Source organism: Ananas comosus, linkage group 8, assembly GCF_001540865.1.
Source record: "Ananas comosus cultivar F153 linkage group 8, ASM154086v1, whole genome shotgun sequence".
Classification (NCBI taxonomy): Eukaryota; Viridiplantae; Streptophyta; class Magnoliopsida; order Poales; family Bromeliaceae; genus Ananas; species Ananas comosus.
In genome coordinates, this window is record NC_033628.1 from 12,407,413 (window position 1) to 12,434,007 (window position 26,595).

Consider the following 26,595-nt stretch of genomic DNA (forward strand, 5'->3'; position numbering starts at 1 on the left):
CTAGATCTCCAATTCCCCCCGCACGAGTCAAATTCCCGCCTTCTACCCCACCTTCTCCTCCGCAGTCAGAAACCCTCGCCTCGGCCTCCATCGTCTGAAACTGAAACCAAGCTCTCTCTCTCTCTCTCTTTCTCTCTCTCTCTCTCTCTCTCTCTCTCTCTCCGCCATTTCGTAAACCTAATCCATGTCTTCGCCATAGATCTCCATGCCCGGGGCGGCCCGAGGTCCGGAACACTAGATCGCCATGGAAGCTAGCTCTCCGCCTCCCGATCTCCTCCTCCTTCCCCCGATCCCCGCTCCGATCGAGCGCGCGTGGCACCTCCTCACCGTCCTCGTCCGCCTCCGCCGCCCCGCCCCTCCCGCGGAGCTCGCCGCCCGATGCGCGCTCTTACCCTCTACTTCGCCGGAGCTCGTGGAGTGGCTCTGTCGAATCCCCGGATCCCCGCTGTCGCTCACGGAAGATCACTTCGTTACGGTCTCGGAGACGGGGTTTGCAGTTTTCGGGAAGTTCTTGTCGAGCATGGCTGCGTTGTTCGTGCCGAGGGTTGCGGTTAGGGTATCGGAGCAGAAGAGGAGGTTGGGCGATGTTTCCTTGACGTATGTGAGGAAGAGGAAGACGCGCCCTGTGGAGGATGATGTAACACTGGTGCCGAGAGCTAAGAGGAGGCTTTTGATGAGCTCTGATGGAGGTATGCCTTTTGTGACTTAAAAGAGTTCGCTGTGTTTTGGGATTTTGTTGTGCTTTCTCAGTTGATTGTATCTCTGATGCAGAAGTAGAAGAGTTGAAGGAAGATCAGGGGGTGCGCAAGCGGCTATTCCCTGTAAATAGGAGCGAGGTTGGTACTAAAGAGGCCTTTACTCTAATCCTGATTTGTCATAGTTGGATGCTGTGAATCTTTTTGTTTCAGTATCTGACTTTACTTTCGCATTCAGAAATTCACGGTGGTTTCATTCGTGTTTCTCTCCTAGGTTAGGTATAGTAGATGATTGTTAATTGTTTAATATTGATTCTGACGCTAGATTCAACTTTTAGAGCTTGTCCATCTTAGTAAGCATATTTGTTGAATATGCTCAGTGTGGTAAATGGGTGAACATGACGTTCTATTTTTAACTCTAGTAGTTTTTCACTGGAACTTACAACTGCTTAGGTGTTATAACATTATTATTAGAGTTAATTGTATATAGCTCCTTGTAAATATATTGAATAACAGATATATTTTTACAAAATTTAACTTTTCATATTTATCTTTATAAAAATCCTAACGTTTTCAAATATATCCCTATTGTTAGGATATGTAAGAAAAATATAGTTACCCATAGGTAAAATATTTAATTTTGATTAGTGAAAGGAAGAAGACCATTGAAAATTTTTGGGAGGTCATTTTTGCATAATTCTAATAGTTGGGGCTTTTAGAGGGACATATTTATAATAGTAAAAATATCATTTCACTTATCTTCTACTAAAAAAATAAACAGTGCCCTTACGGTAATAAATCAGAGGGATAAATATGACTATCACTGAATTTTTGTAGGAATAAATATGAAAAATTAAATTTTGTAGGAATATATTTGTTATTTGATATGTTTACAGGGAGCTGTATGAAATTAACCCTTACTATTATGCTTAAAAACCTACATACTCTGTGGTTATGTTTCTGTTCCTATCTTTTTTTACTTTTTTGCCACCAGAGTGTAATAATTAGAAAAGCTAACTATTAATTGACATTCCTTACATTATGATTCCGAAATCAAACCCTCACAAAAACTCGTGAAGATAGGTTTATATTCTGAAATGATTATTCTTACTGGTGCATTTCTCTGCTGGGAACCTTGTTCCCAGCAGAGAAATAGTTAGCGTTTATGTTCTCTCTCTAATGCCAATTGTTTGTGTCTAGCGATGGTGACAATAGTCTTATGTGTGGTTATATTATACCGTTTCTAAGATTATATTGGTGGACAGGTACATATTCATGTTCCAGATCATTTGCGAAGTGATCTTAGGTCAGTTACAGCATCAAGTGTGCGATATCCCTTGTGTTTTTCAAGCCAAAAGAGTTCTTCCCCTCAAACTTTCTGTAGCTCTAATGTATTCTTTCTCAGTCCTCTATATATCAGCCCCATCTGGCCCAGAGATAATGTGTCTAGCAGGTTATGTCAGGATAAAATGGCCATTGCGATGAGGAATAAGTTGCTAGATTTCCAACATTGGAATGAAATTTCACCCCTTGATGATGAAAGTACGACAAACACCCAAGACCCTCCTGCCCTTAAAAAGTCTAGGGCTACTGAACCTGAAGCAGTATCTTCCTTTCAGGATTGTGAAGAAAAGGATTCCTTATTTTTTAAGGAGAATCTGAGCAAGGGTTCCCAGCTGATGCCTATCACAAATACAGCAACATGTGTTCACATGAGCATACTTGGGGGGAGGAAAAAGAAGAATACTCTTACTAGGGACGATGATACTCCGATTAATTGTAACACAAGAACATTGGAGAATGCAGAAAATCTCAGCAATGTCTTTTGCCAAACAGAAGGAGATCCATTAACTGTTGGGGTTTTTAGAGAAGCCCAAAATATGCAACAAAATTTTTGGACAGATCAAACGTCCTCCATGTTGAAACTTTCTGCGGTACAACAATCAACTAAAGCAAATGTTACTTGTAAAGAAAAAAGAATGTTGACTTTGAAGGCCAAAGGCACAGATGGGGCTGGATTATCTGTTAAGTTGTCAGATATGAAACAGGGATCAGATAATCAAGGGGATGTAAACTTCTGTTGGAAGATCCAGGATAAAAGGATAGATAAATATCTTATGAAGCACAAGATGAAGAGAAGCAGCATCCATATTATGTCTCCCAAAAAAGTTAAGGGGGACTCATGTGTGGAAGCTCCCAAGGTAAGCTCGTTTTGGCTAATACATAGATGAAAATCAATCTCTTAATTAAGGTCAATGTTTAATCTTTTGGCATCTGGCTTTATGTTTACAACTAACATGTTTGCAGAGCAATGTAGAGCCCAAGTTACTGCCCAATTTTGAATCTTTCATCATCGAAGAAGAGGAAGGTTCAGGTAAAAATTGGAGATATCTTCTTTTAGTACATTTTACCCTTTGTGAATATGTTTCTTTTGTTTTCTATTACTCTTCCTGATGATCTTCATTGTCTGCACAGGTGGTTATGGGACTGTTTACAAGGCCCGGAGGAAAACTGATGGCAAGATATTTGCAGTTAAATGTACGGGAAGTGCCGAATATCTTTCATCATCACTAGATTTAGTCGTTGGTTTGTTGCTTTCCAATGTCAAGGTCTTACACTCTATTTTATCTGAAAATTAATAAATATACAGAGTATTATGGTTATTTAGTAGTTATTTGCTAGCATAAAGTGCATTGCAACCAAGAAGCAGGCTGCTTCTCTTGCACAACTACAATTATTGAACTAATTTGGTTTGATAACAATGTAGCTATCTATTTTATTAGCATGATATGTTTAAGTCTAATCTATTAAGACGAGGAATTTTATTACATAATTTTGCACACAGATTTTGCATTGTTTAATTATCAGATAATTGCAAGCTACTGAAAGGAGTAATTAGTAAACAAATTCTCAAGAAGTTCTGACACGTAATTTCTTTTGTCAGATCCCCATGCAAATGCTCATTCACATCATGTCAAGAATGAAATGAAGATGCTGGAAAGATTTGGGTACCAGCTGATTAATTAATCCGAGCTTTCTTTTTTTTTCCCTCTGTCTTATCATTTTGATGTAAGCTGATCTGTCTGTTTAAATTTTCTGCTGTTAGGGGGAGGAATTTTGTGATAAAGTTTGAAGGCTCCTTTAGTAGTGGCGATGCTGAGTGCTTCGTACTAGAGCATGTCGAGCATGACAGACCAGAGGTGACTGTAATTTGCTTATTTTCTCATGGAACTTTTCACGTACGCCCTAACTTCTTTTCTTTTCATAGGTCTTAAAAAAGGAAATAAATGTGTATGAACTACAATGGTATGGTTATTGTATGTTTCGAGCCCTTGCAAGCTTGCATAAGCAGGTAAAAAAATTGCAAATTTCACTGTTGCCACTTGCCTTAGGTTCATAATTTTTCTTATTCTTCACTGATTGTTTGCAGGGAGTAGTGCACCGAGATGTTAAACCTGGGAACTTTCTCTTTTCTCGTAAACTGAATAAGGGATATCTCATCGACTTCAACTTAGCCAATGTCAGCGACAATGCTACTTTTGTATTCTGCTAGCTTCTTTCTTTGTTCTGGGAATTTCTTGTTTATTGGATACTAACAATGCTGGTTTCTTTCTTGATATTACAGGACCTGCACCAAAAATTTTTCAGAACTAGTAAGTTTAAACTTGGATCATTTCTCCTAAATGTGAAACTCATTCAGAGCTAACTGTCCTGTTCATTTTGATTTGATTAGATAAACCCGAAACAACCTCATTCGCAAGAGTAGATGCAGCTTCTTTGTCCACTTCAAAGTCCCCTTCAACTAATCAAGGCAGAAGAACACTGACCAATGCTGATTTCAGTAATGTGAATAAGGAAGCAGCTAATGATTACAAGAAACATTTAACAACCAAGAAGAGAACGAATTGGAGCCCGTTTGATTCCCAACCTACAGGAGAAAGTAAGAATAAATATGGGAGTCAAGCTGCAGAAGGTTCTGGTGTAACCTCGGCAAAGGATCTGACAAGCATGAAGACTCCCACAGATAGGTTAAAACAGCCCATCCCTTGTAAAGGGCGCAAGGAGTTAATTAACTTTCTTCATGAGGCAATGCAAAGTCCAAATAACAAAGCTTCGACAACTCCAGCTTCTCAGAGGAAAAGGGTAGCTGCTCCTCCAGGAAAAGTTGATAAGAGACTTTTTGTACTGACGCCTATGCCGTTGCATTCTGGTGGCAATGCTGTTGCTGGTGCAGGCATGCTTAAAAGTAACGGTCTGCCACAAGATTGACTTTGATTCTTAAGCTTTTTTTGAGCCAACAACATAGCTGGTCCCTGAAGCTTGTCCAAATTTCAGTCTCATCCACATTAGTTTTGGTTTGAACAAGTTTAGTTCTTGGAGTTTCTTTCTTGCACTAAGCTAGCTTTCCCTTAGTTTGGATCAACATTAAATCAGGGACAAACTTCCAGCGCTTGATTTTTAGAATTGAAGCATTGAGTCTGGTATTTAATCATGGCCAAAAAGTAGAACCAAAATTTGTTTTACGCCCAACCTTTCTGTTGTGATGAGAATGACCTATAATGTCATGGTGGTATCTCAGGGAATGGGAAGCACAGGAGAGAAGGTCCGTGTGTCGGAACTAAAGGATTTCGAGCTCCAGAGGTTTGATTAAGCATTTGGTGCCAAATTTCCTCTATAGAATTTTCTTTAAGCCTCCTCTTTTTAACTTTTTCCTTCTTTCGACCTCCTAATCTGTTGAACTGATTTTCTGCATGTAGGTCTTATTCAAATCTCTTCATCAAGGTTGCAAAGTTGATATCTGGTCTGCTGGTGTTACCCTTCTCTACTTAATCATCGGAAGAACACCATTTGGCGGAGATCCCGAACAGTAAGTAAATTGCCCATTGAATTCACATGGTAAGTTAGGTGCGAGACTACGTTAATGCCCATCTTTAACTATGCTTTGTTCTTTCACCCAATAGGAATATAAAGGAAATTGCAAAGTTGAGGGGAAGCGAAGACCTATGGGAAATAGCCAAACTACACAACTGCGAGTCTTCATACCCTTCGGTACATAACCAACAACTTTGTTTCTGATTATTCCATGTAACAATGCCCTTTTTTTATGCGATATCCTCCTTAATTTGCCAGGAACTACTTGACGTCCGATATTTACGATCCCTGGATTTGAGGGAGTGGTGCATGAGTAACACAAGAAGGCTGGATTTTATCGAGATGGCCCCAGACTCCCTCTTTGATCTAGTGAATAAGTGTTTGACGGTGAACCCGAGGCGGCGGATCACTGCCGAAGAAGCTCTAATGCATGACTTCTTCGTCCCTTGCCATGAGAGACTGAGAAAGCAGAGGATCCTAAGGAAGGCGGTTGTCTCCGATCCTGGATCTTTAACTCAGTAGATGTCGCGGATAATAGTTTGTTGATACACATCTTGGCAGCCACCAACAAGCTTTTCCGAGGTAACAGTCTCTATGATGCTTCGTCTATTCTAACTTTGTAAAAATCCTCTTAATCTTAGCGTTGACTCGGCACATCTGAATCTGATGTAATTTGTATCCTTGTGTTGTAATCATGCATTAATATATTGTAGTTAGAGAGATGCATAATCTGTAGAAAGCGCTATGAAGGTCAATTTGCTTGATCAAACCTACATCACAATGCGTGGCAAAAGTTTTTACAGGAAACTACAATAGACCTATCTAGTTTGAAGTTGAAAAAGAGGAGTGTCGCATTCGGACAGTTGATTTGCTTGAATTATTTTGAAATTAAATATGTTCAGTAAATAATTCGAGCAAACCAACTCGACATCCTATATTTCTATTTAATTTTATCTTCTATTTTATTGGTTATTTAAATTATTTTTCTTCGTCGTAGAAACTTATATTTTTTTTCCTTTTTTAATTGTGCACGGTTTTTCTGAGTGGGAATGAAATCTCCTTACTCGCACCTGGGAGGACGCAAAGATTCTGCTCCGCTCAATAAAAAATATATATATATTAGAAAAAAAAATGTTAGGATTTTTCTTCGAAAATTCGAGGACGCACTTTCGCGAAATGTTCTTAGAGTGCACGTGTCAGCTTTTCATTTGCAGCTATACCTGCTCCGCTGTTACGTCCTCCCGAGACGAACCATCCATCTCCCATTCCCGTCACAGCGGACGTGGCTAATTTCCCGTCCACGTCACTCTACGGCGAAATCCGAGGGAGTTCCGAGTTCCCGTAACCTCCTCCGCTCATCGCCCCCGCTCCCGAAACACAAAGCCCACGTGGCAGCACGAAAGTCCCAGCCTAACCAACCCCCTCCCCTAGCGTAACCTCACTTACGGTGACGTCACCCTCCGCCACCTACGGCGTCACTAACTCTTCCCCGCTACGGCGCTACCCCTCTCTCCAAGCAAATACTCTTCTCGCGCACGTCAACCATGCCCCTCATCTTTACATCGGCCCCTCCCTTCGTTCTCCTCACACTTTCTCGCCTCCCCATAAAACCCTTCTCCCCCTTTCCCCGAAACCCTAGTTCTCTCTCCCTCTTCCCCCTCTCTTCTTCCTCTTCCTCTTCCTCTTCGTCGGCCCCCATGAGTAGTTGGCTCGGGAAGCTAGGGTTAGGGTTCGGGAGCCGCGGGGGGATCTCGGCGGAGGCGTCGGCGGCGATCGCGCAGGGCCCCGACGACGATATACCCGCGCCGGGGCAGGAGTTCGCGCAGTTCGGGGCCGGGTGCTTCTGGGGCGTGGAGCTCGCGTTCCAGAGGGTTCCGGGGGTGACGAAGACGGAGGTGGGGTATAGCCAGGGGAACCTCCACGAGCCGAGCTATGAGGATGTGTGCACGGGGATGACGAACCACAATGAGGTCGTTAGGGTTCAGTACGATCCCAGGGCGTGCAAGTACGAGGACCTGCTTGATGCCTTCTGGGCGCGGCATGATCCTACTACCCTTAATCGCCAGGTTAGAGAAAGAAATTTCGGCCCTTTTGAAGCTTTATTTGATGGTTTTGTTCAATTGGAGTTTAACTATCCCTCTTTTGTTTGGGAATTATCGTGCTTGTGTGAAATTACGGGGGCTCACACGTTTCTAGGGAAATATGACGTTCTGAGAACTGAGAATTAAGTATGTTTGGTGTTAGAGAAGCGGGGTATGTTCGAAGACCTTTCTGGTTTTCTGATCAAGAAATTAAGTTACGTTGCTAAGTGCACTAGAGTTGCAGCTTAAAGTGGGGAAATTGAAAAACTCTACTTCCTAAGTTACTGCTTTAACGGAAAAAAATAAATAAGTATGAGGGATAGAAGAGTGTAATCGGGCCATTCTGAGAGGCTTCCATGTAGAATTTTTAGATAAGGATATATGGACGAGGTCAATGATTCCTAGGAATTATGCGTAAATGAATTCGAAGCAGCTTTTGCTAAATGATGTTATAGAGTGTTAGATACTTACCCCTTGGCTTTGCTTTTTGGTGTTCACTATTGGAAAACCGCATAATAAGTGAGTTTGCTTAATTGAAGCTAAAGAAAACTTGATCGATTAGTGTAATAATAAGTAGAATGCTGAAACAGACACTATTTTTTTCTCAACCGGCTATCAGCTGTTAGTCCTTGAAAGTGACATGTATCTGATATTGCTTCTTTCTTTTTTTGCTGGTCTTTGTTTCTTGGGTAAAAGTTTCTTATAAGGAGAAACTTGAATTTTGTGCTTTTGGATCAATAATGGGCATAAGAACCTTCAAATATGTCCCTTTTTTCTTGACAGACAATTGATTAACCCGTGAGTTAGTCTCTTAAGCTAAGGTCGTCTGAGTTAGTCTTTAATAGAAAACAGGGGGGAAAAAAAAAAGAGGGGAAAGTGTAGCGGAAAGTCCTTTCTGCTTGTTGTCCTGAGGTGACTGTTTTGAAGTCCTTTCAAATAGGATTTTGAGATACCAGGGGCTGGAGGAGATTTATGCTTCTTAAGAATATCCCTCTACCTGTGATGTATCATGTATGTACGAATTGTATGCAACTATAGGGATTGTGCTTGGCGATATGAGCGTCAGATGATTGCCATCTGCGTTTGTTTTGTGTATTCCCCATCAGGAGTTCTTAGAAACGAATATTATGCTCATTGGCAAAGAAAGCTCCCATTAGCAATTGAGTCAATTTAGTCGGTTGGACCGAATGCTATTTTCTTCAAGAATGTTGGATGTTACTGCACCTAGGTGAACTCTATCCACTTGTATTAAAGATTTATGCTATAATGCTCAAGTAAGAGAAAATTATTTGGTAAGATAGATTTATCTGTCTGTAATGGTCATAAGTTAGGGCATCCATTCAATATTAGCTGTATTGGATTATGCCTTGATGAGGGTTGAGTTGAGCTTCATAATGTGCCTTCCTTAATGATCTGCATATGTAAGGTAATTTAGCACAATGTCTAAAGTAAGGAGAAGCCAAGTCTAATAACTGGAAACAATCTTTGATCTTTTGTTTTGTGATATTGTACGTATGAAGCTTGTAATACTGGGGAAAGAACAGAGCTTCTTTGGAACTTATGATCCATTTCGACTGCTTGCCATTCTCAAAAATCCGATCACATGATACAGTTGGAATTTGATTGCTGGCTTCTAAGATAGGTTTATTCTGTGTGGGTGTTCTTTTATTATTTAAACTGTGCACTTACATGAGACAGTTGTAATGGATGGCTTCTAAAATACTATCACAGTAGTGGGAGTGAAACAGTTCCTTAAGAAATTGCAGTGGGGAGGAGACACTAGGTATGCAAAATTAATTATACAATCAGAACTTCATTCACATTCTAATTACTGTCATTGGTTGAGTAGCTTGCATAGGTTTCAATATATGAATATACGATACATCATTGAAAAAGTAATAGATTCACTTATTCTGCAGTTAGAAGCCAAAATGATGGGAGATTCAGTTCTTTTCCTACTAGAAAATTACATTCTAGGATAGCTGTTAGCTAACCTGTGTGAAGGACTTAAAATATAACGTTAAGGAATTAGTTAGATTATTTTTTGAGCAAAGATGAAAAGGGTAGGCTTAATGTGGCTCCTTAATATTCAGGGAGGTTTGATGTTGAAAATTTTGATGGTGGATGATTAACTTAAAAGTTGGAAATGTCAATCAGGAACATTGGATGTTGTTGATCTATGTATGCTATTCTTTATTTGATATGACATTGTAATAATTTTGTAAGTAAAGATGTTTGACAACGCTTTATGTTTTTTGTTCTGGAAAAGCGGGTAAAGTTAGGTGATCTATTCCATACATCATTGCATGAGTTAGATGTATAAACTATAGCACCACTAACTGTGCTCTTTACTACAAAATTTGCCTCCTTTATGAAGCGATGTTGTTGCACGACTCCAGTACACTCCCTTTCTTGAAGCTCAGGAATTCCTAGTTGGGTTCCACTCCATCGCATGTTGTCTTGTAATATTTAACCGTCGATAATCTTTTGCAACTGATCATTCAAAGCAAAGAACAGCAAGCGGCAAATTATTCATCAATCACTAACCTTTGGGTCGCATTGAAGTAAAATAATGCGGCACGAACATAATTTGTTCATGCATGCACTCCCATTTGAACAGTTGCCCTAATTTTGTGCGTGTAGGGAAATGATGTCGGAACTCAGTATCGATCTGGAATATATTACTACACGCCGGAGCAGGAGAAAGCTGCGAGGGAGTCCCTTGAGAGGCAGCAGAAACTCCTGAACCGGAAGATAGTAACAGAAATTCTCCCAGCAAAGAAGTTCTACAGGGCGGAGGAGTATCATCAGCAGTATCTCGAGAAAGGCGGGCGCTTCGGGTTTAAACAGTCCGCGGCAAAGGGCTGTAACGACCCGATTCGTTGCTATGGATAGGAAAGGTATGAGAAAACATTATAGCGAACCAAATATTTGTCGAAAGTTTTCACCTGAGTGGGCTGAATAATGATGTATGTATGCGCACCACTATGGTATAGCATTGTTGGTAGTTTTTCGGTATATAAACTCCGTATGTACTGCATATTGAGATGTATGATATGATATACACTACTGAAGTGTCGAAATAAGGTCCAAGTTGGTAATGTATTTAGTAGCTTCTTAATGCGTGTGGCTTGCAATACATCCGTGCCTATGCATTTGGCTGGCCTGATGGATTCTCGATTCTCCTTTTTAAGTTTGTGTTGTCGTACGCTGTATAGAATGGTTAAGGCATTGCTTTACTCAAATGCCGGAAAGGTGATTGAAGAGGGGCCAGCGTTGTACGGAGTACACTTGAGCTTGGTTGGTGACGAATGACAATGCAGCATAAAACCTAATCTTCCGTCAAACTTACTATCATTAAACTGTCGACTGTAGTGTGTGTCACACGGCAGGATGTTGCCATGCGGCATCTGCTGATCGGATAGGACACACAATCTGGTTAGTCTCAGTCGCAAAAAGTCGAGACTTCTTTTAGGGTGCCAGAAAGTGGAGCTGGTGGCGTCGGAGTCTAGGGATGTAAAACGGGCTGGAGCACGGCACGGATGCTGTAGTACTTGTGCCGGCTCGGTCCGGACCGAGCTTGAGGGTCGTGCTAGCCCTCCTCTCTCGGGCCTGACGGTCCGCCCCGTTGCAGCCCGAAAGAGGCTTGGGCCGTGCCGGGCCGAGGAGAGATGGCACGGCTCGCTTGGGTCGTGCTAGCTGGGCCAGCACGGCTCGAACTCCAAGGCCCAAGGTAACTGGCCTTGGGGTTCTAGCTCTACCCAGCACGGCCCACATTACACGCCAATGTCGGGGTCATTCAGCGGACCAGGCCACAACAGTTGCAAGCTCGGAATGGCGGGGTAGACGGGCCGTGATGCTGCCCAAGAGTGAGTGGGCTCTGTGGCAGGAATACTGTAAGTGGTAAGGCCGAGCCTAGAAAAAACATAACAGGGCCTTTTTGTCGAAATGGGCCGAGTTCGGCCGAGCTCCAAAGTCCCGACCTCCTTCGTCACGTGTTTTTTAGGCCGGGCCGGCTTGGAATGGGCTCTGTCAGAGCCCAACCCTTGCATTGGCAAGTCTGTTTTTGGACTCTTTCGTTTTTAACCTAAAATAGAAAGTTTCTAGTTTTTACGGGGAGCGGGTCTCCTATACTCCCGAGCCTGAGAACAAATGTGCAGGAGTGGGGTCAACTCTTCCACAATCATCCACATCGATCAATTATTTCAATAAATTCTTCAAGTAATATAATTTTTCCAAAATTCTAGCTCAAATATAAAATTTGAACACAAGTTGGATTGGCGACTGTGATTTCAATTTCGAAAAAAATTATAATTTGACCTTGAATTCAACTTGTGCATTCCATCATGCTGTTTAGATTCGTATTTACATTTAAAACTAATTCAGATTATAAAATCAAATTTGAACGGCAAAATAAATTTTGGAACAAATTAAATTCACGCTCTACAATAAATCTCTCGGACTTTTCCTCTCTAATTTGCTCAAATCCACCCTTTCCTCTTTTCCTTCTATTTCCTTCCCATCCCGTTATCTGTGTAATTAAGCAACCCCATTCTTCAATGCCATGAAAAAGGCCACATAATTGACATTATCAAAGTCCACAACGGATGAAAAGCAAAATGATTAGTGATCTCCACGTAGCTGTTTTCAAAATCCATAAGCACTATCAAGAAAAAAATGGTTTTTGTTTGAAATGCTTCCTTAAACTAGCAATCCAAGCAATCCAATCCTCCTGGCATAGTTTTTACTTGCCTTTGTGGGCCGAGTTACAAACAAATCTTTCGAAAAAGCAACTAGAAGAAACAATTATTGCTAAAATTTCAATTTTAGTTTGACAAGGAAACATCACAGACCTGTAAGTTTCAAACAATAGCCAAGCCTTAGTTTCAAGTAATCATGCCCACTCCTTTTTTAAATAAAATCAAGTTCCACAAGAAATTCCTCCAATTTTTCCGTCACTGTGAAACTGCTTATATTAGTAAGGCTCCAAAAATCTTTTAATAAGATACTTTTATTCCATCTCATCACCCTAAGAACTATAAAAGCCCATGACAAGCAATTATGTTGGTTTCCAAAACTAGCTCACGCAACCACGATACTAGAATTTGACAGTGCTAAGAAGGCAAACCAGGTCGCAAACATACTGCGACATACTAAGCAACAAATTCAGAGCAGTTCCTTGAATTCATACCCCTCTGAAATAGTTAAAACTAATAGAGAGATAGCAACTTAAGCCTCGTAAATCCAGGGGTGGAGGTTGCTCCGCCACTCGGCAATGCCTTCGGGGAACCACAGGGCAATCTCCTTCCTTGCACTCTCGACGGAATCGCTTCCATGGATAACGTTCCTGGAAAAAGCAAAGGAAAAATAAAAATTACCTCATCAGATCACGGTGCAACACTCGCCGGTAACAATAGCACAAGTAACAGTTGAGATTGTTTTCAAAGAGAGAAGTTGGTGTCATACGCGTAGATAGCATAACATCACCATCATACTCGGTGAATTTGCTACACGGTATATTATCAGTGGTTATTTTTTCCAATAGGTCAATTAACTCGCAAGATTTCAACATTCAAGCGTGAAATGTTAGTAACGATCTGTTCATGACAAAATACATGAATTTCCATTCAACTCCCAAACAACCTATATTACCTAACAGGGAATTTTCCAAAAAAAGAACCGTATACAAAGATCGTAATATGCATTGAACGAGAATCAATTTCATAAAATTGTTTTTCCTTCGCCAATCTATGCTACCACAATTCTTCCATTTCAAGTGAAGAGAAGTTTGAAGATAATTTCCCTCCTCACAATCATAACACAATACTAAACAATAAAATTACATCTAGAAGTATAAAATGGTGAGTCATCTACAACAGATACCTGTAAAATTATACAGTAGCAATATCAAGTAACATAACTAAACTTGATAAAATCTTCGAGCAAAGAGTAGCTACTTATAAAACCACATGCTGGCCACAAGTACTTGCAAACTAAAGGCAAATGTTTGACCCACCTCAGATTATGATGCACATAAATTAGACCCCACATATTTATTTTGAGCCCACATATTTTTTTTCACCAAATCATAGTTATAACAACAATAGAAGAAAAGTAGCATCCTAAGCCGCAATCAAAACAATCTTTTAAATCAAAACAATCATTTTATTATGTGGATAATTATACCGAAAATTGCAGGGAAAACGAGGAGGAAATATAACAAAAATAAGAATAAATTACCTTCCAACTTCAACAGCAAAATCTCCACGGATGGTCCCGGGAGTGGCTTCAGAGGGCTTAGTGGCCCCGATGATCTTGCGACCGGTCAAAACCACGTCCTTCCCCTCCCACACCATGGCCACGACGGGGCCCGAGATGATGTACTCCACGAGCCCGGGAAAGAAGGGCTTCGACGAGAGATCGGCGTAGTGCTTCTCCGCGAAGGACCTCTCCACGCTCATGAGCTTCAACCCTAAACCAGCCGAACAAGCGCATCAGGATCGAAACTTTTCACTTCAACATCACCAAAATCTTACTCAAAAAACGCAAATTAAATCGATTACCTTTGAGGTAGAAGCCCTTCTTCTCGAATCGGCTAATGATCTCGCCGATCTGAATAAAGTAAGCAAATAATGGATCAAAAAAACGAGAAAAATCGAGCGATAAAGAGGGGATGGGAGATCGGAGAGGAAGAGAGAGTACCAATCCCCTCTGAACGCCATCGGGCTTGATCATGATGAAGGTTTGCTCCATTGTTGATTCGGCTTCGGCTGCTTCTCCTCTACGAGTGGAACGGCGCGGGGGCGAAGAGAAACCCTAACCCTAGACAAGCGACGAAGAGAGGGGGAACCGGAACGGGTTATAATAAACCTCGGGGGAGAGCTGGAGATCGACACCCAATCCCGTTGTGACACGTAGCACACGGAATATGTGCTTCTCCCATTTTTTTTTAAAAAAAATCTTTTAATTATTCTCTTTCGTGGGTTTGGCAAGAAGTATGCTACTATGTGCAATTATACGTTTAGATATATATTTTTTTTTTAAAAAAAAAGTTAGCATAAACGAATTATTTGAACTGGTATTTATTCCAAAAAAAAGAATAACGGAATTGCTATTTTTGGCAAGCAAAAAAGAACTAGGTATTAGTGTTAAGACAACTTAACTGGATTATTAAACTATTGTTATTATTTTAGATTGGATGGGCCAAAATTGGAGGAATCTGGGCTCGGCCTTCTATTTTGGGCCGTATTTATTTTTGGGCCAGCCCATTAACAACCCATGAAGCAATTGGATCCCTTTACCTAAAAGTTGAAGTCTAAAGTTCATACAAAAATTATTTAGTTTTTGCTACTTATCTCACGGAAAGTGAATCACGTAAAAATTTAAAGTGTGAAAGAGAAATTGAATATTTTTTTATTTTTAATCAATGATACAATTACAATAAAACAAGTAATGAAAATATCATTATTTACGACTAAAAAATTATTTCACACCTCTCCACTTTTGCTGAAACAAACACACGTCATGAAGTTGAGTTCAGACAACTCGCAAATTGGGCCTACTGAGACTCACACCATAGGCAATTCCAAACAAACCCTAAGATAAGGTATTGTATTATTTCTTTTTAAAGTAATTGATAATAAGATGGCATTATTTGTGATGTGTATGTATTTATTCATCTTTCCACGTAGCGTTGTTTCCATATGTATTGTGAGACAAAACACTTACGTCTCCTCGAGGAAACTTCAACCAAAGATTTTAATTAATATTAATTTTGGAGCGAGCTTTTCTGGTAGGCAACGCACATCACACGAAAAGTGTACACAATAAAATCCACTCCTACCCTGTTTAGTTCCAACCCAAACAGTTAAATGGTTGGTTTCTTTTTTCTTTTTTCTTTTTTCTTTTTTTTTTTTTGGTTCTGTTTTGGAGCTCGTTAATCTCTAATATTTAATGATATTTTTCTAAATTTGGATGAAATATAAGTGTAGAAAAATAGAATGATTCAAAAAGATCTCATTTTTTTTGTCTCAATTCAATTGTATTCATTTGTACCGCAAATCAATTGGATCCCGCACTTGGTGAGTAACTAGTATAGAACTTTGATCACGACGGAACTGAAAATGTATAGTAACTGAACTTCGAAGTTGCGCACGGGTCTTTAAGTTTTTTGTTATCTGCGCTAAAAATGATCAGTTTTATTGATAAAATATTGAGTTTAGTTTGTTGAATATATTGTTATTGAATATTTTGTTATAATATAATCCAAATAATATGTTCACATACAAGCTCAATAAGTGAAAGCGTATTAAGACCCATATCTCTGGAGCCCAATAGCTTATTTATTAATTTTAAGATCTCCTACGCTAGAAGTAATACTGTTGAGCGTTCCAAACTCGACGTCTCTTGGTGTAATACTTTAAGCATCCAAAAATTCTAACCTCCAACATAGTTTGCTTTCAACTAAAATGTCACAAGAGAATGGGGGAAAAAAATCCTGAATTAATGAAATTAGACAAAACAAATGGATGAGTGGAACATTCAAGAGAAGGTATGAAGAAGAGTGCAGGTCATGGTCAAGAGCCCATGAGGGTTATGAGAGTTTCAGTTGGAGTCGAGGGGAACTTTTATTGGCTTTTATTATCTCTGTGGAGAAAACGTGGGGTGCACCCTATTTGTGTGCATCACATTTGATTTGATCTCTCCTAATATTATTAATTAATTAATTAGTTTTTAAGTGGATTGAAAGAGGAACCTAGTGGTTAATACTTTTTCATTTTGGTGACATCTTTTAAGCAACTTTTGCAAGATTTATCAGTTAATAAAAGTATCCTTTGGATATAAATAGTTATATCTATCTATCTATATCTTCTATATATTATTTTTTCGCAGTTTCTTCTTCATCCTTGCATTCTCCCTTCTTACCATTTCCTGATACTTCGCTTTTCCACTCGCTCACTTTCCGATTAATGTGTTCATAAGATCTATTGTCATCTATATAAATCGCTTTCACAAAAAAAAAAAAGTAAAATATGATCTTTTCACTCTTTTTTCTTATATTATTTGTATTTATTGATGTCTGATGGCAAGTCAAAAAATTTTAAACTTTTTTATTTATTAATCTTATGTCTTTTATAGTATTAGTTCGTTGCAATATGCGGGTAATTTCACTGGTAAGATTCAATATCTTTGAAACTGGCATAGTTAATTATATTTTACTGAGACTTCGATGCAAAATAGATAAAATTTGGACCAAAACAATACTAAACTCAAACCAACCAATAAGAACTACAGTTCCAACCGGAGTTATGATTTCGTATTATTACTTGGCTACTAGAGTTCAAATCTGGATAATTCGGATTCGGATTCGCATCAAATTTTAAAGTGTTATTAGGTTAAGTTTATGATCACCATTAGGTGTGTGTGTGTGACCTAATTTATTTATCTCCTAAAATGGTGACATGTATTGGTATGGACCCTGATAGGACTTGGACATTATTTTAGCAAAAATTGGGCCAACAAAAATTTCCCGAAATATATGGTGGGGGCTATTCATCTACAAAGCTGTCTACAACAAACCACACTCTAAATTGGGTCAAATAAAATTTAAAATTCATTACTTAAGAGATAGGTAACCAAATTTGATAAATTCCCCCCAATCGTGCTTTTTTCCAACAGTGGGGGCTCTTTAATTTAATAACAATTTAATTAGAGCCCTAAAATGTTTTCTTTTTTTTAAAAAAAAAAGTATTTTCAACCCGAAAATCTTTGACTCTTCAATTCCTTGCTGTGGTAGAAAAAAAAATGGGCTTCTTTTAAGGTCATTTGTTTCAACAATTTATAGAAAACAATAATTTACTACTGTGGAATGTAGATTTTTATTAGCGGACTATTCATAATTCCTTAACAAAATTTTCAAAGTCACGTCAATATAATTTACCTACAATTCGAAAAATTACGACGATTTTACCACTCCATTAATACTGTTTTTACAACTTCTCAAGTTAAATTTCACGATAATAATTTAAACATTTTAACTAAAAAAAGTTGAAAATGTTTTAAATATTACAAATTCAAAGCCCAATTTTTTCGAAATAAAAGTCATGAAACCAGCCGTGGTGTGGACGGCTACTTTAGCTTTTTTGTAGTATTTGGATAAAAGTAGTCGAGTGTTTGGATAAATCCTGGCCGTTGATCTGAGTGGATTATAGTTTACTTCGTGGGCAAGGTTGAAATGGATTAGATTCTAATAATTTATTATTGATTATTATTATTGATTATTATTATTATTATTGAATAATATAAGAAGATTTATTTATGGTCACCTTATTTACTGGCGAATTATGGGAGGCTCTGGTTCACCGACGCATTCGTCACATCCCATGCCAAACGCGCCCACGGCCCACCTTGTTAGAAATATCAAAAAAATAATAAAATAAAATAAAATAAAATAAAAAATAAAAGGCTAAATTAGGAAAAACTCTTTGTAAATATCTATTCTTTTACATTTCTTTTCTAACTTTAACAAATTTATATTTTATTTCTTCAATATTTTAAGTTGTTACATTTAGCCCCTTCCCTCAGGGTTCCTTCACTATTCCATTTACTTATTATAATTTATACCGAAAATATCTTTCAAAATAGCAGAAATATATAAAAAATAAGAATGATTTAATTATTTTGCACTTTTCATTAACATCATACACTCTGGAAATATTTTTAAAATTTAAGGAGGTAAATTATAGATTTTTAAAAGTCAAGAACGAAAAGTAAAAAAATAAATATTTACAGAAGAATTTTTTGTAATTTAGTCAAAATAAAATGAAATAGTAAAGGGATTAAGATCTTATATTTATATGAAAAATTAGCTCTTTTCTTTTTTGGCATTAAATCCAGCCTATTTGATTAAGGGTCTATTTGGTATTAAGAGCTTTTAAAAGTTATTAAGCAAAACAGAGTTGAAGAGAGAAAGCATATAAAAATATACTTTATATTTTTCTTTAATACAAATATAAAATATATTTTAACTAGTTCATTATAATATATATATATACAACACAGTGTATTAATTTGATGCATCTCCATTCATTCATTGTGGAGTAGCATATTCCAACATATAAGGTCAACATTATACAGCTCACAGAAAACTGATTGCTCTTGTTGTTGTTGTTTAAAACACATGATCATGCAAATTAATTTGTTAAATTCGATTGTGGAATTTGAATGATAGGCTAAATTTTCTGATCTTTTTAACATATGAGTGTCAATTTGACCGTCGCATACCGAAAATTTTCAATTTGAATTTCATTATCTGCAGTGGAATTATCTTCTCTTTTTTTAGAGATAGATAGTACGCTATCCGTTTCGTTTATTTCATTTAGAAATAAACTTAGCTGAAAATGTGAATCAATTAGGATTCAAACTTGAGACCTCAAATACCAACCACTAAACCCTTTGCCATTTGCTCTAGAAACGGTCTATCTGCAGTGGAATTATGAAATGCATTAGCAAATATATGTATATGTTCTCATCATGTCATCATAGTAGGGGCTTTGATATTAGTGGCACCAATTTTAGTATTTTTGGTAAAAGGTATATATAGTCCTCAAAAAAATTTAATTTGATTTTGGATCCTCACTTAACATTAGAAGCCTCTAAACTTGTCTCATTACTTTTTTTTATCAATGTTGTTTTTAATGTATTTCATATTAAAAAATATCTACTATTTGTTGCTAATTAAATCCGAAAAAATAAGTTTCAGATTAATGTTCGGGCAAAAGATTTGGGACCAACTGTTATGATTTTTAACTTTCTCGATATAATTGCAGCTGACAATATAATCAATATTTTACCAAATCCGACCACAATAAGATTTTCTTTAAAAAAATTCGTAGACATGTGAACGGACGTGGATATCATTTATGTTCAAAAATCTAGTTTTTCATGGTAAAATTAAACACATGCAATGTGAAATAAATTGAATAAACTCTCTATCAAATTTAATCTATTTTCCAGAAATATTATCTCTGAAAATTTGCTCTTAAATAAATAGTCCACCATAGGAAAACTCACCACACCTTGTTTTGTTTTATCTTTTTTTCCCCCCCCTGGTGAGGTGTCTTGGCTCCACCATTCCATTCCATCATTTTCTTATTGCTTTGAACAATTCTGAAATGTTATCAACATCCTGAAGACAAGTTCATAGTCAACAGGATATATCTGTAATATTCCCCAAGGCCTTCTAGTTTGGGTTTTTATACACCCAAAACCCAAATGTACATAAAAAGGCTTCTACAAAATGTACTTTACCCCCCCAATAATAAATTAAATAGAAAAATTATAAATTACCATTTTTCAAATTTAAATCTCTTTTTTTATTTTGTTTTCAAAATTCAAAAATTTTCTCAGCAAATAAACATGTAGTCCATACAGAGAGAGAGAGAGAGAGAGAGAGAGAGAGAGAGGGGATGGGGTCATATAATACAGCTAAAAGGAAAAGCCTCCTCTACCTATTCACCCTTCCTCTCCTTTTCCCCCACCATTTATTTGATTCCCCATTGGTGTGTTCTCCTCTCCATTGGATTGTACAGATTCCCACCTAAAAAACCATCTCTCCCTGTAAATTATTTCTGGGTTGCATTTCTTATTTTAATTTTTTCCTCCATTTCTCACCCCCACCCACACATCTCTTTCCTCTTCTTTCTCTCTCTCTCTCTCTCTCTCTCTTTCTCTCTCTATCTTCTCTCTTATTGGGTCTTGGACTGAACCAAAAAAAAAAAGAAAAAAAAAGAAAAGAAAAAAAAGGAAAGAAGAAGAAGAAGAAGAAGAGGAAGACCCACTATGCTTTTGGTTTGAGTTCATGGGCTTTTTGTTTCCTGGAAAATCCCTCCTGAAAAGCCTCTAAAACCCACTAAATTTCTGGTTTAAAGAGCTGCATGAGATAGATGGATAAGAACACTTTCTAAATTCTGCTAATTTTTCTCATTAAAAATTGCCCCTTTTTATCATTTTTTTTCTGGTGATCTTTTGTATTGGGGATTGAGAGGGTGGAGTAGAGAGGAGGGGGTAGGAATGGGAAAGCATGGACCTTGTGGTCATTGTGGAGTTACAAGTGAGAATTACTTCCTTTTTGTTTTTTTTTTTTTTTTAATTTTTTCCCTGCTGAAATTGATAAAAGCTTTGGATCTTTCCCATGTTTTTTTTATTTTTTTATTTTTAGTTTCTCTTGATTTGCAGTTCTAGCTATTATTTTAATTTCTTAGAATTAATTTGTTGTTCTACAACAAGGCTCCAATTTGCTTAGTATTGTCTCATATTGTTTCTTCTTCTTGTTCTCCTATTTGGCCTTAAAATTTGGGGATGCATGTTACTGCTATTGTTCTTGGACAATTTTGCTTTTTAATCTCTAAGTTATCATTTGATATTGTTGCTCTTATTGGTTTCTTGGTATTCTAGCAAATTAATGTGCAAAATATTCAAGTTTCTAAAGTCCATATACTACCAATATGTTTTAAGCATTTTGAAGCACTAAAAGTTACTAATCATCCTAATTTTCGTATTCCAATTGTTCACTGGAGCATGCACAAATAATTAGTCCCCACATAAAAGGAAATTTGTGAATACTAATAGGAGAAATGAGTGCCGAGGTGCGGTGAACTTGGAATTTTGTGTCTGAGTTGCGGCCGCGCTTGAGGATATCTCTCTTTTAGTTTAGCCCTCTGTGTTCGCTTGTTCAGAGTGTTCGGTTTAATGTCTCAGCACCGCCCTTTCACGCTACGATTCCACAATTTTGCTGCACAGCAGTTTCCGTTTGTTGCTTGTGCCTCTACTTTGACAAAATGATTCGATTGGCTTCTGTACCAATTTTTTGCTCAAGTGGAATGCTTCATTGTTACTCAGATTTGGAACTTTTATTTCTTGGGAATTATCCGATTCCAAAAGATTTTAATGATTTTATTCGCTACTTCCAGTTAAAAGCACGAGAATTCCTCCATTTCTTACATGTTATAGCTTTGGCGAACAATGATATAATGTTGAATCAAACATTTGTGTTGCATTCCTCTTATTCTATTGTCGTGACAATTTATGCGTGGAGGGCCTTAACCATACAGAATCGTATGGCTGCATCAGAAGGATATAGTCTACGAAAGCAGTGAGTAAAGAAGATTCATAAATCTGCGCTCGAAAGGATTTGGTAGCGGTGCTAAATCGTAATTTTCAAGTTCGATAGCAGAAAGAAATTTGATTATCATTTCAGTGTTTGCTATTGACTGTTTTGATGCACTAGGCTTCTAAGAAGGCCATTTCATGAAACTCAAAGTCGTTAAGTGAAAGAATAAAAGTTGATTCTACGCATAATACGTATAGCTTTTCCTACTTTATCTTTTTCTGTACGCAATTTGCTTGTGTAGATAATGAACTGATATCATTCATACACAAAACTGGTTGCTTTTTCAAAGTGTATATCTAGTTTGTTCATGTTCTTGGCTTAAAATGCAAAAAGATTGAATGGAACTATTGAACATTTGCCCCGTTTTTTTAATATCTTTAAACAATGCAACAGGTACTCCTCTTTGGCGAAATGGGCCCCCAGAAAAGCCGGTGTTATGCAATGCGTGTGGTTCAAGGTGGAGGACAAAGGGTTCATTGACAAACTACACTCCATTGCATGCTCGCGAAGCTTTTGAAAATTCTGAGAAGTACGAAATTACCAAACCCAAGAGCACAGCGTTGAAGCCCAAGGAACACAAGTTGCCAAAGAAAAAGCAGACTATTGGTGTTCCTGAAAATGAATCCGAGATGCCATATAGTGATCAGAATTTCCAGAAAATCATTGAAGGGGATACGAGCAACCGATCTTGTTCTGGTTCGGCAAGTTCATTTTCGAGTAGTTGTGCACATATTGGCACCACTGATGCAAGTGAGTTGACAGGTTGATGACCGTCTCTCGAGCACCAAATGAAATTCCTTTGTGTTTGTAGAAGTTTAGAGTTGCCAATATAGATAATATTTTACTGTTCGTCTTGTTCGAGAATTAAGTTTTTTTCTCGTGTTTCTCTTGCTAGACCTAGTAAACAAACTCATGGCGTACAATCAATTTGAACTTACACTTGATCATTATTTGGAGAGCGACTTCTACGAACTTTCACATGTTTTGCATTACCTTGTTTCTAATTATATGGCATCCTACTTCGCTACATTTTCAGAACTTGGTCTTTTTCACAGTTCCCGTCTTAATTAAAAGGTGGAGGGGATCAGCTACTAAATTTTGTGCCTAGGAAATTGTTCTTCTTTTATACTTTACTTTTTTACTTTTTTGTGTGTCTGTCATTTTCTTGTTTACTTGCTTTTTGGTTAATTCGCAGCTGGTTCTGACATGAAATGCAGAGGGCTTCTTATGATGATGTTGTGTATTCCCTCTTGACTCACCAAAATTCGCTTGGAATTTAATAAATTTTATATCTATTTTACAGGTTCGGCACAATCGAACGTCTGGGTTTCTCTCGTACCATCCAAGAAAAGAACATATGTCAATCGACCAAAGCCTTCACCTCTAGAGAAGCTCACAAAGGATCTATACTCCATAATGCACGAACAGCAGTCGTCTAACCTTTCAGCAACATCAGAAGAAGATCTAGTTTATCAAAATGAAACACCGATGGGTTCTTTCGAGATAGGCTATGGAAGTGTACTCATTAGGCACCCCAATTCAAAATCTATAGAGGAGGAATCAGAAGCAAGTTCAATTCCTGTAAATAATAAGTCGTATAATACTGATGAGGCCTATTCAGGGTCGGCTACTTATCCTGTACATAGTGAAAGCAAAGGTGCAAATGTTTCATTAAATGCCGGCTCTGAAAAAGCTAAGAAGTGTTTAGCACAGGCAGCTCAAGAAAATGCCAAAAGGTGCTCATCTTTTGTCGTCATATTAAGAATTACTCTTCATAGAAGTCGTTGCAATTGGGATATATTCTTTTTCGTTTGTTCAAGTCGTAATTGTTGTGTGTGGCTAAGATTGTCTGTCTGTGTATAGGGACAAAATTAGTCATGAAAAGCTACAGATCCTGCGAGAAAGAGATTCGCCCTTGTCATCAATAGATTTAAAAGTAAGTTTTGAAATACAAGTTACTTCGTTAACCTTTTAATTCTTTAGCTATGAATCGTTTTCCATTTAAAGATGTGGTTGGGAAATTATTTCCCTGATTCTTAGTTGCTTGTTTGGCCACGTTTGAAATAGCTCCTCTACTTTGAGAAGCAGCGTATAGATGTTTAGCAAGCAAATAATTTTTAGAGATTTGTTTTAGCCGAAAGCTTTGAAATGTGCCTTTGAACCTGAAAAGTGTAAGCTCTAACTTAAAGCTTCTGCTTACGCTGCAGTAGAAGTAGATAGAAAGATATTACTATGAAGCTATTAGTGCTTCTTGGACCAACTGCTGTAGAAGCTTCACTCCAGTCAGGCCATAAGAAGTAATGCTTGTGTCACACTTCGTATTTGGAGCTTAACAGCTACTTGTTTATGTCTGTATAGGAAGTCGTTAACTATGAGAGCTTCTTAAAATGCTTTACACTTGAGGAACAACAACAATTGCTGAAGTATCTTCCTTCAATCGATACTGCGAAAACCCCTGAAAGGTTGGCTGCATGCTCTAGTCTCCTTATTTGTCCTGTTTAAGGCAACATTGTTCCATTGTACGAAGTAATTTTAATTTGCTGTTTTTTGCAGTCTTAGAAACATGTTCGGCGCCTCCCAGTTTGTGGAATCATTATCTTGCTTTCAGAAGCTGCTTCGAGAAGGAGTCTTCACTCTCTCCTTTTCAGGAGCAAATGCTGAAGAGTGTAGAATATTAAAGAGGCTTGTATTAGTTAATCTAACAAAGTCGAAATGGGTGGAATACTATCAACCACTCAAGGTAAGAAACGTGCAGTCAAATATGACTTGGGAATAGATCCGAATCCGATTGATCGTAAATTAATCATATGCATTCCCCCCTCCCCTCTTTGAAGTCTTCTTGTTGATGTCTCAGTCGATACTCTTCTTTAATCTCTTTAGGACAAAAACTGTAAGAAGACAAGAGGAAAGGAAATGGCGAACTGCCCAAATCCTGATATATCCGTCAAGAGACCTCGTGAAGGTCAGAATCACAGCCATACAGGTTCCTGATTGCACTCGCATCTTTCTTTTGATTACCCTTTCACATTAATTTTAGGCTTATTTTCTGTACAAGGGTATAGGTATCTCTAATTTCTTTCTATTATTATTTCTTTCTGGTCAGGTAATTCTGAAACATTAACTAAATGCACAAAACATTTCAATCTGGAAAGCGACAATTGAGTAATTGAAAAAAATATATATATTTGAAAGGAGGATTGGGCAAACTGCGATTAATTGAAGCCAATTAGTTTCGAGGGTACGAACATCCAATGTGACACTAGTAGCTCGTGAGTAGTAGTTAAACAAGGACTTGAACCCATAAACCAAATGAAGTATTTTAACATTTTACAATATCTTACAAGATAATATTTGGGATGGTCGGGTTCGGGTCTCATACTCTCATTTGATAGAGAATAAAAGCATTAATATATTCAACATAGCTTGCTCAAACAATTTATATTTGTCATATTTTCACTCTTAATGGGTTTTTCATCTGTGAATTTTCAGATGTGAAAGGCACCATGAGAAGCCCGAAAAGAATCAAACCCGGATGCTCAAACCTTCTATCGAAAAGTGATGCAATCTCCGAATTGGTCGACGACACAGATGGCTTCAGTCCGAGAAGCTTCTTCTCGTCTCCTCCGGATAGGATTTCCATGCTGGTCCCTCCAAATTACACTGAAGATAATTCTGATCAGGACTTACTACTTGATGTTCCGTTCAATGCTTCGTTCCCAGAGGCAGAACTTCTGTACCGTCCTTCGAATCAGAAATCCGCCTCGAGTAATTCATTAGCAGAAAGTGGAATTGCTGAATGCGAGGGCAGTTTCAGCAATAAAGAGACTAAACATTGGTAGTAGGATAGCTTTATATACCCGCCGCTTCAATCTTTTAAAACATAAACTAGAAGAGGAGGGCTTTCGAATATTGGGGTTGTTATAGTTTGCTTGATTCTCCTATCTTTTGTTTTCTACAATGTCGAGTTTGTCGACTCTAAATCTAAGTGCTGACATATGACTTTTGAAGAACCGGCCTGTGCCGGTACTTTCCCTTCATAGACTAGCAACAGATGTAATATAGCTCAGATTTGGTGGTATCCTCTTTGGTAGGGAGGGATGAAGTTGCAGGGATTGTATTAATTTCAGAATAAGAAAACCGAAATTGCCATTTCGATGTGCTCTGACGTTGTTTGATCCGAAACATTTTGCTCATTCCCTGAATTGGGCTTATTTTCTTCTTCTTGGCCATGATTGTAACTCTTATCATAGCATATGCAGGTTTTTAGCAAACATAATCTATTTTTTGGAATACTTTTTTGCGACTTCGAATGAGTGGTGTTTGAGTATCACTTTTTGGCGAATCATTAACAGCTTTTGCCTTATATTTGAGAAACTCAGATTGAACTGATTTAGTTCACTAGTACTAATAACTCGTTAGGCTCAAACTTATTTAGTATTACTAAAATTCATGTTTCTTATATTTTTTGTCCAAATTTTTTTTTTCTCACTTCTATATCTATATCTATACATTATTCCTTATAGATTTGACACATGATAATTTCTCCTTCACTTTTTCCATTCCCCCTTTCCACTCTTTGGTGCTTCGTTTTCCCACTTGCTCATTTTTTAATTAATATATTCATATAGTCTATTGTCATCTGAACGTCTATTGTCATATGAATAAATCGTTTTCAAAAAAAAAAACGAGTAAAATAAGATCTCTTCATACTCTTTTTTTTAATACTATTTATATTTATTAATGTCTTATTACAACTCATTTTTTTTTTAAATTGTTA

The 26,595-nt window shown here is 37.7% G+C and overlaps 4 protein-coding genes across 10 annotated transcripts; 3 read left to right on the forward strand and 1 right to left on the reverse strand.

The window, feature by feature from the left end:
• On the forward strand, positions 47–6,374 carry LOC109714392 (probable serine/threonine-protein kinase cdc7). 5 transcript variants are annotated; one of them, XM_020238995.1, is made up of 16 exons: positions 47–689; positions 772–836; positions 1,961–2,001; positions 2,101–2,896; positions 3,003–3,069; positions 3,171–3,233; positions 3,640–3,703; positions 3,802–3,895; positions 3,964–4,047; positions 4,126–4,215; positions 4,321–4,348; positions 4,429–4,947; positions 5,275–5,336; positions 5,453–5,562; positions 5,657–5,744; positions 5,826–6,374. In XM_020238995.1, the coding sequence occupies exons 1-16, from the start codon at positions 245–247 to the stop codon at positions 6,087–6,089; spliced, it is 2,880 nt and encodes a 959-aa protein (XP_020094584.1). In that variant the 5' UTR covers positions 47–244; the 3' UTR covers positions 6,090–6,374. The 5 variants fall into 5 exon arrangements, with proteins under 5 accessions (XP_020094584.1, XP_020094585.1, XP_020094582.1 ...); XM_020238996.1 differs by having other exon boundaries at positions 2,149–2,896; XM_020238993.1 differs by having other exon boundaries at positions 1,961–2,896.
• On the forward strand, positions 7,014–10,787 carry LOC109714319 (peptide methionine sulfoxide reductase A1-like). The gene is made up of 2 exons (XM_020238897.1): positions 7,014–7,633; positions 10,292–10,787. The coding sequence occupies exons 1-2, from the start codon at positions 7,112–7,114 to the stop codon at positions 10,541–10,543; spliced, it is 774 nt and encodes a 257-aa protein (XP_020094486.1). The 5' UTR covers positions 7,014–7,111; the 3' UTR covers positions 10,544–10,787.
• On the reverse strand, positions 12,622–14,511 carry LOC109714534 (nucleoside diphosphate kinase 1). The gene is made up of 4 exons (XM_020239210.1): positions 14,351–14,511; positions 14,212–14,260; positions 13,889–14,120; positions 12,622–12,995 (listed from the first exon to the last, which is right to left on the reverse strand). Exons 1-4 carry the CDS (start codon positions 14,399–14,401, stop codon positions 12,878–12,880), a joined length of 450 nt encoding a protein of 149 aa, XP_020094799.1. The 5' UTR covers positions 14,402–14,511; the 3' UTR covers positions 12,622–12,877.
• On the forward strand, positions 20,145–26,034 carry LOC109713990 (GATA transcription factor 26). Of its 3 annotated transcripts, none has more exons than XM_020238332.1 (8): positions 20,145–20,759; positions 22,212–22,580; positions 23,122–23,554; positions 23,682–23,754; positions 24,177–24,280; positions 24,372–24,558; positions 24,699–24,801; positions 25,308–26,034. In XM_020238332.1, the coding sequence occupies exons 1-8, from the start codon at positions 20,720–20,722 to the stop codon at positions 25,655–25,657; spliced, it is 1,659 nt and encodes a 552-aa protein (XP_020093921.1). In that variant the 5' UTR covers positions 20,145–20,719; the 3' UTR covers positions 25,658–26,034. The 3 variants fall into 3 exon arrangements, with proteins under 3 accessions (XP_020093921.1, XP_020093923.1, XP_020093922.1); XM_020238334.1 differs by having other exon boundaries at positions 24,699–24,780; XM_020238333.1 differs by having other exon boundaries at positions 22,212–22,568.